This window comes from Anoplopoma fimbria, chromosome 7, assembly GCF_027596085.1.
Source record: "Anoplopoma fimbria isolate UVic2021 breed Golden Eagle Sablefish chromosome 7, Afim_UVic_2022, whole genome shotgun sequence".
NCBI lineage: Eukaryota > Metazoa > Chordata > Actinopteri > Perciformes > Anoplopomatidae > Anoplopoma > Anoplopoma fimbria.
The window spans coordinates 4,440,741-4,455,569 of record NC_072455.1 but is presented as its reverse complement, the minus strand read 5'-3'; the positions used below and the strand labels follow the sequence as shown (position 1 = coordinate 4,455,569).

Below are 14,829 nucleotides of genomic sequence, written 5' to 3'. Positions count from 1 at the left end.
AGACGGCCCAAATCGTTTGCAGATTCTGAGCAAATAAGAAACGAATATTATCATGCTCTAAATAAACTTATATTGATTGATACTCGTACTTTACATACATTTTTTTTTTTAAAAATGTTTTCCTTAATTTCAATGAAGATTGACTTAAAATATTAAAAGACTGTCAGTACAAAATTCTACCCACCCAATGGCTATAAAGTCATCAAGAACTAAACACTAGAAATTTCAAAAAGAAATATACATCACAAACGTTTAAACAAACACATGACTTTCACCCAGGAGAACACTGTTTCGTGTTCCGTGTGAAACCAAAAGTCAACCCTTGACTTAATAATTTGAATACTTAACTTCCGTACGTAACTTAATATAATAAACAAACGTCCTTACAAACCAAATACGCAACAAACATCCTTACAAACACAAGACTTTCACCAAGGAGAACGCTGTACCTTGTAACTTATTTACATTGACTACTTGCTTACCTAACTTAATATATGTAGAAACGTCCTTTAAAAACTGTATACATAACAAATGCCCTTGTACATAACAAATGTTCTTTTAAATCATATCCATAAGCAACGTCCCTATGATACATATACCCGACAAATGTCCTTACAAACACAGGACTTTCACCTTGGTTCATGTCCCATGTCAAACCAAAAGTCAGCTATTGGCCTATTTACTATTTTACTTGGTTACGTAACTGTATATACCTAACAAACATCCTTACAAACCATGATTATTTCTTATAAATAACCATGTAGTTTGTTTTAATTAACAAAGTTACCCACGTGTTTAAAACTGCTACCATGCATGTTTATGTGACGACTTGGGAATGAGAGAGAGTTGTTTAATGACAAGTGAAAAGCTTTTATTTAGAGCACATGACATCCTAAAAGTCCCTAAAATATCAATGTTATTCATACACCTTCCCATGAGATCACATTGGCCTTGAAATACGCTGAGTTTGAGTCTCCAGTATGAGTGGAGCTCCCAATATTCTGGATCCTAAATCCAACTGCTGATATTAGGATATTGCGAGCATCTGCAGTAAACAGCCCCAAAAAGTCTTTATTCCAAGTTTGCTCCTTGCATCATTTGGGCTCAAACTTCTGCTCCTCTATGAGCTCAGCTCCTCCGTGACCTCATATAAACACTTTGTCTTTCTAATCTTGGCCTCTGTCGTGCCCAATCAGTGTTTACCCAACGCTGTTGTCTCCACCAGACCTCCCAGAGAAAGAAAATGTTTGATTTAAGTCAGATTTTCCTTCACAGAAAAAGGTTTTTTGATTAATTGTTGCTGTTTGGGGGAACACATGATGGTGACAACGATGTTTCTGTGTGTCTGAGTCACTAATATGTCCGGTGATGTTAGTATGAAATGTCTAATAATGTTAGCGTCAAAGAATAGTGTGTTTAATGTGTATGTCAACCATTACAAACCAACTTTTTTTTCAGCATAAAACACTGATATTTGATGCTAATATTGTCGCTAACGCTAACCAGCTAACCTGAAAGTATGTATGTTTTTACACATGTGCACGTGTTTTTGTAGCTCGCAGATGGATCCGGCTCTGCTATCATTAACCTTTCCGCCTCTAGTACCAGCCTTCATGTAGGTAACAAACTCATCTTTTAACTCCTTTCATTCATTCATGTTCAAACGCTTAACCAGTTTGTCAAACGTACTGTCCATGTACTTGTTTTATTCCTTGGTATGTTGCCATCCATCAAATTCACCGATACGGTACTACTTTCTTTCTCTTCTCCCATTTTTCATCTAAATGCTGGTGATGTTAGTAAGAGAGTCAAGTTGATACTCGTTATATATCTGTTCACATTGGTAACATAAAAACATGTCTAAAGTAATAAAACACGGAGCAACACCAACGAACAACAGGAATATATTTAAATATGCAACATTTAATCCTAGTGAGTCAATGTTATTTCTCAAAGACATCATCTCAAAATGTAAGACTTTCATGATTACATATAAGACTTATCAAAACATTTCTTGACCTTACATTTACAAAATCATAAGGTAAGAGATAGTTCGATTATTTGAAGTGGGGTTTTATGAGGTCCCTATTAGTCAGTTTATTGCACATAGTAAATTACGCAGAAAAAAATCAATTTCAATCAGTTTAAGTGTACACTATATTTAAGATATTTTCACCAATTTACCTTGCTGTCAGACAGCCGTTTCCGATGGGGAACTAAAGCTGTTATCTATTCACTCTTCGAAGACTCCTTTGACAAAAACAGTAATTTTACCTCTCGGAACAAAGGAGTTGCTGGTCTACCGCTTTACACCATTTAAAACACCAAAGTCACACAATAACACAAACTAACTAACTGATCGAGGCAACAGTAGACCAGCAATTCCTGTGTTCTGCGATGTGAAATGACTGTTTTGTCAATGGAGTCCGGTGGCTTTGAAGAAAGCATAGATAACAGCTTCTGTCTGACTGCAAGGTAGAGCTGTGCAAATATTTAAAATTTAGCGTACACTTATAATGATGTTTCTAGCTGTCTAGAATACATCTATAACAGTACAATGCTTTACTCCTGAGCTGGTACTCCTGTCTGCTTCAAAAAACTCCATCTACTTTAAGTAATACGCTATATTATTATTGATAAGAATCTCATACAACCCCCCCCTTTAAATAATCATATTGATCCCTATAGAGCCATTTAAGGATTCCAGATGCCCTGCAACAAACATGGTAAATGACCAATGATTGCCTTTACAGGAACTGTGGTAAAAATACATACAGAAATCTTTAACTGTGTTGCATGCATGATGACAGTGAAAACAGTTGTCAAAGAGATATTCTGCATAAGGCATTCAAACACTATGATGCATTGAAATAATTCCTCATTTTCTGTGTTTTACTTGCAAGGCAGTAGCAGCAGCAGTTTATCATATTTTATGGTTGAAAGCCCTTTTATTGATGAAGTTTATTTAAAGTCAGACACTGATGGATAACTCTGGCTGCACAGAGATGAGGGTCGATGTGGAAGGAATGAGATAAAGAAAATGAAAAAATTTGCGCTTTCACTCCGGGATGAAACAAGAAACTTTTTAAATTTTGGCTTTTTTTTGGTCGCCACTCAGGAAAAAAAGACTCCCTACTTAAGAAATCCTGTTTTTTTTTTACAAAGCCACACACACGCCGATCCGTGTGGTTACAGAAGAAACCCGATCCCAGGTTTGAACGGTCGAGACCACGCTCCTCGTTACATTCTCCCGTTTTATTTATCTAAGCCAGGTCAATTTGAAGACTTAGCCTGACCCGGACCAGACTGCGCACACAAATACACACATCCAGTAGTGCTCGCTCGACAGTAATTGGGGGGGGGGTTCTTTCTTTCCAAACATAGATATTTGTTTTATTAAGGGTCAGATATTGAAACCAGTCAAATTAAAGGCTCGGCTTTCTGTCTGGCCGGGGCCAAAGTCAACAGAGCTGCTATAGATCCTCTATACCACAACTCTCCGTAAGCAGACAGTTACTAAAGAGCCGAGGGAGGGATGGATAAATGAGAGAGGGTTAAAGAGGGAGAAAGTGACTTAAAGAGAAGCAGAGGGAATGAAAAGAATCAGTTTGACTGAAATTAGGAAGAAAAAAAAAAGAAAAGAGGGCGGGCTAATATCTCATGGCACCGGAGAACGAACGCTCGCTCTCTCATGTGCTGTAAATCCTGGCTTTCTTAATCTCTGGGTCGCGACCAAAAAACGGGTCATGGGCGTACGTCTGATGATTACCAGATTACTGCAGCCGAGCGGCTTCCAAGGCGGATCAGTCGGATTCGGTTTCAGAGTTTGGAAAAGTTTAAGAAGATCGGTTGTCGGTAGCGTCATGGCTCCTCAAAACCCCCTCGGAGGCACCGACCCCCCTTCGAGATGTTTTTTGATCTAACGGCGCTCAGATGGAAAATGAACATTGTGTGTCACGTTTCATCCGCGGTATCCAGACTCGATGAGCGTATTTGCCAAGCATCAAACCAGCCTCCCTTTTTTCTTTTTTCTTTCACTCCTTCTTTTAGGTGATTCGTTTGGTTTTTGGGTCCTTATTTTCCAAGTTTGTGCCCCGTCAAACATTGCGGTTGTGCTGCGTCTTTGCTTTACCATTAATTCTCATCAAACCTATCCCCGTTCATCGCCAAAAAACAGTCAAGTTCGGTTAACAATCCCACTCTGAAGACGTTGTCGTTTGCCTCTCGTTCCATAAATCCTTCATGCCTGCTTTTTAGAAACCAGACAAACTAACTGGAATGGCTTCATGCCAGGTGACTTTGTGGCATTTTTTGGGGGGGGTTTATGAAACACACATTTATGGCCCTATAGTGACACTGTGACCAGAAACAAGATGTCAAAATAGCTCACTAAATCATTGTTGTTTCTCTTGTTCTGCTAATTTCAACCGCAGACTGATGTAAGCTGCTGTTCACCTCCAGAATCTGGATGCTGCACATAGTTTGCTGCCCAGAATGTCGTCCAAAAGCGTCCGTGCACTTCTGGAGGACATGGGTGTATTGCTTTTATAAGTTCACCAGTTAGACTATAGCATATCGGAAACTTGAGAATTTACAATCCCTAAATGTCAGGCAAAAACAGACGACTCTGCTTAGGTATCTGTTACGTCAATCTGTCAAATGATCATTTGGCTATTTGCAAGTTAAAGTCTTTTATTCTGGTTAAATTTCGTTAAAATATTTCTAAAGCTGCTGTAATGAATATTATTTGTATACTAACTAAGAATCAGATGATATATATATACATGAGTTCATCCTAGCGATGAACCACTGAAGAAATCCATCATAATACATCCAAATCTCCAACTGACTTGTTGGCAGTCAAGTTGCACTTTGGGTAATGCAGTCACCAGGTTTTTGTACTTGCCAAGAATACTAAGGGGCTAATACTAATACATCACGCTTCATAAATATGTTGACGTTATCCTTTTTGACTCTGCAATTCAAATTACAATATCATTCTAAATGTAATCACATAGCATAACGATATAACAATTGATTTTGATTAGCTGTTGATGCTTTTGCATGGCTCTACAACATCAATGTGAAAGTCTAAAGGTGTAAAACGACAAAACGATTTGACCCTCTTCCGTTGCAATCATTGGCCGCCTTGCTGAGATGTTTTTCATATGGACCAATGTCTTCTTTATTTCAGTGTGACCCTCAGTTGACGCGACATTAACAGCACTCATTATTTCCCCCATTTCTTGGCTGAAGCAGATCCATTCATTCTGCTGTTAAAATGATAGACTGTCCTTTATTTAACTCCGAAAGCAGGTTTTCAGAAGAGGACATATATTTGGGAAGACTCACAACCTTATATTTTTTTAGCGGGTCGTTAATTATGCTAATTTGCATGAACGTGCGCCAATTTACGTACAGGTGGCATTCATCATTTTGACGTAATTTACAGTTATTTGAAGTACGAAGCATTTACTGAAACTTGCCTGGCTTACTCGTAAGGAGAAAGTTAAGATAAGAACGCAACAATGTTTTTGTATGAGGTCCATTGGCTTAATGCAACCTAGACACCTAAAACATTTTCACCTACTAAGAAAAAAATCAACAACTCTCAGATTTGGATAAGTAGCAAGAATCATCAATGCCGGATATCATCTTGTCAAATTAAAGCTTTTTAAGTAAACCGAACAGTCTCAAAATGGTATATCCATGCATTATTCGATGGTGGCTATCGTTGCTAATGCTAAAACCCAGTTGTTATTTAGCTTATTCCAAACTTAGCCAGAAATCTGACATGCATCATTTGCTGCAAGAATTTTCAAATAAAAGAGCTGCTGTGCACCACGAGTGTAGGACGGCGAATGGAAAAGCTTTGAGGGACTGGATAAAGATGGAGTCACTGCTGTGTAACGTCAATCAGTGATTGAAAAGAAGACATTTATTCATGTGAAAATGCCACAGATTTTTTCTTGAGGTTTGGTGGTGTGCCTTTAAAAACACCACAGCGGAGGGAATAACAAACACACACAAACAGCTCTGCTGAAACATCTATCCCAGTCTTTTCCACATTCTTCACATTGACCAGTTTATTTTGGATATACAGAATCGGGTCAAAGAAAATCAGTGCAGGATTTGGGAACGAAAGTACTTGGTTAGGTGAAGTAAAGTCATGAAATATTTGCTTAGGTTAAGGCAACAATATTACTTGATTATGTTCTGGAAAATATTGTGGCTTGGGTTAAAATAACTACCAGAGTAGCGTTATTTGATCCAACCCCGCCCTTCCCATCAGTCATTTGTGGCTTTTTTTGCACTCTTTATACTTCCTGATTAATGATTACATGAGTTGCATATGAATTGATTTTTTTGGGATACCTACCAATTAAAGCGCTTTCATTTTCATAGGTATAGCTACAAATGATGTATTAGGAAAGCCTGGCCTTAAACCATGGAGGGCCAACATACTGCCGGCTTTCTTATGCCTTCACCAAGACAGAAAAGAGCGCTGGTCAGTTTGTGGAGTCTTTGTTTAGTAATTAAAACATGCCGACTCCGTAGCACATGATTGGCCATCCCTGCTATAATCCCCTGTGCACGATATAGTTGGTGTAGCTTTCAGGTGATCCTTGTCAACTATTGTCAAGTATCCACCAGGTATTTGAATCCAGGTGGCCGCCCGTTACTTTTAAATCCTTCACTTTAGATTGTGTTGTAAAACAGAGGATGCATGGTTCTACAGATGGGTGACAAATTAAAGTGAAGACCTGACCAATTCCCCCAACGACAGGACCACCAGACCTCAACCCACTTGAACAATTATTGGAGATTTTGGAGCAATATGGTCAACTCCAACACCTTCGTCAAAATAGACTGTCCTCCAAAGAACGACAGTCGAACTGTATGTTCAAAACGACGAACAGTATGTTCCAGTTCAAGTGACGGCGCGTTCTATTGGTTGCTAAAAAGTAGGAAGTCAGGTGACCTCAAGGTCTGCATGAGGAGGAGATCAGGGTGGATGGAGGTGACAACAAAGACAGCTGTTCCCTTAGCATTTCCTGCACAACCATGACTGTTCCGTAGGTATTATTGTAACCATGGCGACTACGACCCCTTACCTCAACGAAGTAATAATTTAACTCAAACCACAATGTTTCTCTCGTTTTTGTGCCTCGACTAAACTTTAATTATCGAGTTTTCAACTGACAACAGTATTTTGTCAACAATGATTTGTAACAGTCCTGGAGGGATCAGAAAAAAATGATGTCTAATCATAATACTCTGCTTGTCGTCGTTAAGGGGACGAACAATATAGAATTTGTGGTTAATCAAAACACCAAATGAGGCAATATCTTGAATCCATGACAAGGACCAACAAAGCTGTTGTGGCGACACTTTTCCTTAAATTATCCTCCCACGCATAATTAACAATAACTTTGCAAACAGTTTAGCAGTTGTACAGCATGTTAAATTCGTTCAGCTCATATTGTAAACTTAGTTATCCTGAAACTCGTCACTTATCATTATCACTTTTACTTACATTTTGTTGGCTGTTTGAGAGCAACTTCATGGTGATGAATTGTGAACAAAAAGCTCCCAAGCTCTCCATCAGTTTTGTTTTTTACGAGTCTTGTTTTTCACCTTTTCAAGAGACTCTTCCAGCTTGAGGGTTTGTTGCTTTGACCTCTGACCTTGTCAACCGCTGTGCATGGGATTTCCCCTTCCAAAAGCATTCATGCAGCGGCCCACAGCTCTTACGTAAACCCAGTCTCTCTGCTCGTGGAGTTTTCTTGGCAGTGCCAGTTCCCCCGGCTTTTGGTTAGCCTGGCTCTCCCTGCAGGGCGTAATGATAGCCTGCAAACCGCACCGACACCCCGAACAGACCGCCGCATGTTACACTAAATCCTAAATACCCGTCGCAGTCTGGAGCGCTCCCCCGGCGGCCTTAATCTGTCTGAATCGGGAGCCGCCGACTGGAGTGGACACACCTTGACACACAATTCCTGGCGCCTCTGTCATCAATGCTTGGCACCGGCTGCACACTGAGGGCACGTTAACACACACCAGACACTTCACGCCTGAGACGCAGTGTGTGTGTGTGTGTGTGTGTGTGTGTGTGTGTGTGTGTGTGTGTGTGTGTGTGTGTGTGTGTGTGTGTGTGTGTGTGTGTGTGTGTGTGTGTGTGTGTGTGTGTGTGTGTGTGTCCTCCACGTGCTGCCCTTTTCCATGCCATGCTGCCACTTTGGAAAAATGAGGAACTCCATAGTTTTCCCCCTTCGATTTGTGTGTGTGTGTGTGTGTTTTTGTGTGTGTCTGTGGGAAGTAGGAGAAAGGGGATTCCACACCAACCCAGTGCCATAAGAGCACTTTTGTTCATGCCTTGACACACACACTAAAACACACTAAAACACACACAAAGGAAAAAGTGGTGCATGCGTCATGAGTGTGTTTTAAGCTGGAGTGGTCCTGGGAGGGTTGAAGGTTGCAGGGCGGGGGTGTGTGTGTGTGTGTGTGTGTGTGTGTGTGTGTGTGTGTGTGTGTGTGTGTGTGTGTGTGTGTGTGTGTGTGTGTGTGTGTGTGTGTGTGTGTGTGTGTGTGTGTGTGTGTGTGTGTGTGTGTGTGTGTGTGTGTGAAAGGGTAGGGGCTGGTAGTTTGATCTGTCCCCTCGGTATTCCCCATCTTTGTAGTCGTTGTTTCCCCTGTTGCGTCAGGGCCAACGGGCTGCCATCAACACACACACACACACACACACACACACACACACACACACACAAAAAATGCACTCAGACAGAGTTTTTATTTCTGTGAGAAAATCCTCAGAAATGGACATTTAAAAAGATGTTGCCAATGTGAACAGAGTTTTTGTAAATTTGATGGATGAGGCAGCTTCATGCTTGATAAAAAACACAAAACAGGGTTTCATTCAAAGATGTTATACACCAACCAACCCCCCCTCTCAAAAAATAAAATCATATTATATAAATCAAAATAACTGGTATCCAAACCACAAAACGCCATCAGTCAACATTTCAAAATATTATTCTCCCAAAACAGAACGACATTGTGAGCGCCTTAAGATGACTCATAGCTGTAATAGTAAGACTTTAACGGCCTTTACCTTCATGCCAGCAGTCGTTTTGTTACAGAGGGATTTCTTTCTCTCTTTTTTTTTTTTTTTTTTTTTTTTTTTTTTTTTTTTTTTAAAGTGGTGTATGTTTCATTTTGGAATGAAACACCTAAACGTGTAATGAGAATAAGTATCATGAAATGTGTTGAAAAGCTGCTTTAAATGTGTTTAATCCTGTTATTTTAGTGTTTGGTTGCATTTTGTCAGCGTTTGTGTGTCTGCATTGATTAAGAGTGTGAAGTGACTTGTTTCTTCTTACTGTTAATGCTGACGCTAGATGTTGGAATGGGTAAGTTTGTGTGCAAGTTTGGCAAATCATATATAAGAAAGTATATGACGAACAAAACTGCAATGCAAAGTTATTGTTTTCATTAAAACTGCCATTTTTTTTGCAAGTTATCAAGCATTGTTTGAGTAGCTTCTGTGCCCAAAAAAAGAAAAATTGCTTAATTTGAACGCAGTCAATAAGTTCAGTCGAGATTTTTCCCATCTGCCCCGGTTTAATAAATATATAACAAGTGGAAAGGCCAACATGTGTATCAGAGATGGAAAAGCAGCAGCAGGAGGATTATTTTCATTCATACATAAACATACATTTTACTACATAAACCCTTTTTTTTTTTGCCATAACATGTTTCTGCTGATGTCCTTGTTGGGTTTTGTCCACTTTGTGCCTCTGCATCCTGATGTTGCCCGTTTCCATTGCCTCAGATCGCCCATATACGGTGACCTTAATGCCGCGGAGCCACCAGAGGCATTTTTTACTCGCGTTGACGTGACTTGGCTAACTCCACATGGCCATGCGATCATTGGAAAAATCATGAAAATGGGGTTATTTCTGAGCCCCGTGGTGCACTGCTCTACACAAAGGCAAACAGCACTCACTGCGGGGCTTTAAAAAAAAAAAAATAAGTGTTTAAAAGGTTAAAGGTCATCACAGGAGTTCAGATGTTTAGTAGAGTCAATGATGTAGGGTTCATTTAAGGAGCAGGACAGTTTGGTGCTGTAAGACATGAACTCTGAGGTCATTTTTCTCAATTTGCAAGAAAATATGTGGAGTTTAATGCGAGGAAACTTTGCACAAAGTAAGAGAATTTGAATTGTAAGAAATAAAAAATAGCCAGTTTGGATCTATGAACAGTTGAGAAACCCTGATTTTTGGAAATCAAAGTGCTTTTTAAAATCATTACAAACTTTTAACGGTACATTTGGATTCAGCTCCTCGTGTTAAATTTTAACCGGCCAACCTCTGACTTCTGAATATGTGACCAACAGGGTGAGGAGTTCCTGGACTGGTGGAGTAAGTTCTACGCCTCGATCGGAGAGAAAAACAAGTACGGGCCCTACCTGGAGAAAGGCTTAGACACGCTGCAGGTAAGACTGAAATTAAAGCTCCATTTAAAATGTTCCGTCCATAAAAAAAACAAATCTATAACGTGAGTGTAATGCTTTTAGTAGTAGTAGTGTAGTGTTAGTGTGCATCCACAGGGTGAGCTGACTTATCAATAGATAGAAAATAACCAAGGTTTGTTTGATATTCTGTGTTTTCAGTTAATTATCAGATAAAACACTTTGGTGGGTTAAACGTCTTTTTGGGACCAAATGTCATGATAACTTGCACAGTATGCCCATATTTTTGGTATTCAGAAATAAAACAACTAGCTGAAAACCATCGAAAAATATCTTTGCACTGATCCTCAGATTTTAATACACGTTATACCAACCCAATCTCTCACAAAAATACATTTGCATACAACAAAGCTGCATTCTCAATTATGTTTCTAGAGTATTTTCTCCGCTTGCTGATTCAAACAGATTTAAAACCCAAAGTAAAGCAACAAAAGTACTTGGTTCTAGCAGAGCACAGAGAGCAGTCTACTGGTTGACTGGACCACCACCTCTACTTCCTCCTTACGCCTACTCATTTCAAAATTATTTGGAAGTGAACGAAATCCACAACAAAATACGTTTCCCTTTAAGTGTAATCCACAAGTCATTTTTTTGGGGCGGGATTGTAATTATTAGGTAGCTACATGCAACATGCGTTAAAGCGCTATGAGTGGTCAGAAGGCTAGAAAAGCGCTATACAAGTACAAGTACAAGTACAAGTCCATTTCCTATTAGTATTTACATGGGGAATTCCAGTGAGAAATAGCTAATAGCAGTGATACCGCTAACACCTGGTTTACACTGACTTCTGGTGTATGGTCCTGTTAATCTCTTCAACAACAGATCGCTAGATGCTAACAGCTAATTGTTAGCATCTAGCTAACAGTACAAGTACAAGTCCATTTCCTATTAGTATTTACATGGGGAATTCCAGTGAGAAATAGCTAATAGCAGTGATACCGCTAACACCTGGTTTACACTGACTTCTGGTGTATGGTCCTGTTAATCTCTTCAACAACAGATCGCTAGATGCTAACAGCTAATTGTTCACCTTGAGGTAACGGAGGTGTAACTTCACACGTTAGGTCATTCTGGTTTACATTTATTGTTTTTTTTGTATTTATTTATTATTTTCATTTACATACTTCAGTCTATATTATGTAATAAGTACTGCTTCCGCTTTTCTAATAATTTGATCATTCATTGTCTAGGGGGTAAAAAAAATAGAAATGAATAGGTGTGTGTGTGTGTCTGTAAATGCAAATTCAGATTTATGTCTGTCTGGGGAGAAGAAAATCACAGAAAAGGGAGAAAAAAAAAAACACTGACAGAAGAAGAAGATGAGGACATCTCAAAGGAAAAGAAAGCGAGTGAAGAAGATGGAGACAGGGCAGCCCTTTGTTCCATTTTCTCCAAAAAATGTTTTGCTCTAAACTTCACCATTTAAATCACATTTTTGCGCTCCTGCCAGTTCTCCCTCCGTCAATCCCGTCCTCCCCCGTCCTCCCCCTCTCTTCTCATGCCCCGTCCTCACGTCCCTGCACCGTGACATTCCCGCCGTTTTTTCCAAAACGATTCCGATGACTCATCCCCGTCGTAATTCTCCTTGGGATCGCCGCGGTGGGCCGGATTCAGAGCAACAGGCCCGCTCTCCGATGTTTGGCCGGTCCGAGACGACGGATCACGTCAGCCGTCCGTCTTTGGTCTCGTCTCTTTTCAGAGTCCACCATCGCCCACGCTGTCTCTTCAACCCTTATCCCCATTTCTCTCGGCCCAAACGTCGACCTTTTCCTCCAGCGGGACTCGAAGCACACGTCAGTCTTCTTGTCTGATGCCCAAAACAAATGACTAATCACGTCAGGATTTGGGCTTTTTTTTTTTATAGCTTTTAAATGAGACCTCTAACCTCTCCCTTGAAAGCTTTAATTCTGTCCTCTCTCTTCCTTCATGGAGCTTTCGGCTGGTTTTGCAGCTGTAATATCTGTTTTCTGCATGTAACCTGACATACATGTGATGCAGAGAGAGTGAAAGCAATGTTTACATGATGAAAAAGCTTTGACATCAACAGATTCTCTCTTGTTTCGGAACAAGCTTTCGTTTGCTATATTTGGGGTTTTTTCGGGCGCCTTATCTGCCATTTTTGAAGCTCACTCTTGGATTCCAATCTGTTGGTTGTTTTTTAGGTGGACGCCCAGAAACCTCCTGAACTCAGCAAAATAAGAAAAGAAACTTCTAGTGGCTCATGAGAGATCATTTAGAGGGATTTAGGTGATCTATACATTGTTTTTTTGTTAAGAAAATGAATTTAATTGTGCCTTTTAATTCCTTTTCTGAACATTTTTTGAAGCGTCAGTGAAATGAATAGCCGACATATCCATCAAATTCACGCAAAAGTATTTGAAAATGATCCTCAAAGTAGCAGAAATGTTCCAGAATGTCATTAAAAAAACTTTAAAACATGGCTCAAACCAAACGACACAGCAGAGAACAATAACTGCTTTCCTAATAGTCGTTGACCCTTGAACGCCTCTTTCCATTTTTCAACTGGGCGTAATTTTTTTTATTTTTTGTTCATTCAGGAAGCCTATTAAACGGTTTCACCCAGATGGAAACACATCTAAGTCGCCTTTGAGTTTTTGTTTTGCGACATTTCAAAACTTTGCTCAAACTTCACTTGACAGTTGGATGGAAACTAGCTAAAAAGACAGAATGAGCCGCTGGTTCCGTCGTTTCTTTCATCCTCTCCTCACTCCTCCTCTGTGCCAACGCCTCCTTTTTTTATTTACTCCCTCCTTCCTCTTCTCTCCTCCTGTTGCTTTCTTTCCTTTGACAACCCCCGTTCAGTCGGATCGGCTACTGTCACGGGGAAATGAGCCGCTGTTTCCAACCTTTCCAAACCCCCTTTACCTTCCTGTCACCCCGCGCTGCCACCTCCTTTCTCCTTGCCCTCCTCTGTTCTGCTGCTACTGTCGGGCTGAGACACACTTTCCAGCCTCGCTTTGACCCGAGAGAAACTCTTGCCTCACCTTTACCTCACGGCCTCCTTTTCTGTCACCTTTCTGTTTCCGTCTGCTCCTGCGGTTGCATCATCAACTTAGCACTTTCATCTGGCGCCGTCACGGAGGTCCTCTAGAAAACGAGCTGTGGAAATAAAGCAAGGAATTAACTCTTTTTAACCTGATCTTTATATGCGGATTCACTTTGTTATAGTATTGATTCTGGTCAAAATGAATTGAGCTCATCACAACAGAAGACCTTTGTTTTAACGCTGAAAGAACAAAGATTTTCTCCTCTGGAGCAAAATTACAGTTTTGAAAAATCTATAAAGTTGCAACCTAAAAGTGCAAAATAATAAACCAGCTCGTAGAGCTTTTATAAGTCAGACAAAATGGATACAACTTTGCTCCCCAAACACCTCTATACATGTATGTAAGTATGCCAAATTAGATATTAGCAATTGCTGTTTGGAGTGTACCCATGGATGTACAGACAACTATTAATATAAAAGCTCGATATTGAAGAAAACTTAATAACGTGAAGATTCTCAGGGAAGTTTTTTTTTCTTTTCTGGAAATTCTAACTGCTAATTGGTGTTTTATTTGCAGTAGAAGTCACACATATTATCCTTTAAAAGTTTAAGTCACACTAAGATTAATAAATGTTTGATCAGATTTGACTGGGTTATCAGTCTGAGAAGACAAGCTCTCTCTAAAACTTAAAATCGAATAAATGTATCATTCATTCATTCAGATAAAAAACAAGTCTCCACCTCTACCTTCAGTAAACTCTGTCATTTTCTCACTCCACTCCTTTCCTCCTCTTCTCTCTTCCTCTTTCTTTCCTTCAGTCTCCCTCCTCTCCTCCTCTCTCTCTCCTTTATTCTCTGACAGTAGTTTTGGTTTGGCTTTTTATTTTCGTCAGTCATAAAGACGCCACTGTTTTCCGTCCTCGTTATGACTCCGTTCACCTCTCTCCTTCCCTTTTCGCCTCCTCCCTCCTTTCACCTTCTCCCCTGGTACTGGGTTTGGTGCAGGAGGATTTTGTTGTATTACAGTGAAGCCAGTGTTTCCAGACTTTGTCTTTCATTTGCATCATCTCAGCTTTCTACAAGGCTTTCTCACCTCTGACCTCCTCAAAACTCAGCTTCACCTTCACACAAATATTAAAATATAAAGCAAAGTCTTGTTTTGCTTTCAAATACATGACAGTTAAACTTCCTTAAATGGTCATAGTGAGGATGAGTAAGCTATTTCCGATGATTAACTTTGTTGAATCTTTAAGAGAACGAAAAGACCTAATGAGCATACGGGAGGTAA

The 14,829-nt window shown here is 39.9% G+C and overlaps 1 protein-coding gene across 1 annotated transcript in view; it reads left to right on the top strand.

The window, feature by feature from the left end:
* Nucleotides 1–14,829, top strand: part of dysf (dysferlin, limb girdle muscular dystrophy 2B (autosomal recessive)) — an 80,255-nt gene that overhangs the window by 46,029 nt on the left and 19,397 nt on the right. The window contains exons 41-42 of the mRNA XM_054601739.1: nucleotides 1,556–1,615; nucleotides 10,400–10,498. Of these exons, the coding sequence (XP_054457714.1) occupies nucleotides 1,556–1,615; nucleotides 10,400–10,498 (159 nt within the window). The remainder of the gene's footprint in view (nucleotides 1–1,555; nucleotides 1,616–10,399; nucleotides 10,499–14,829) is intronic.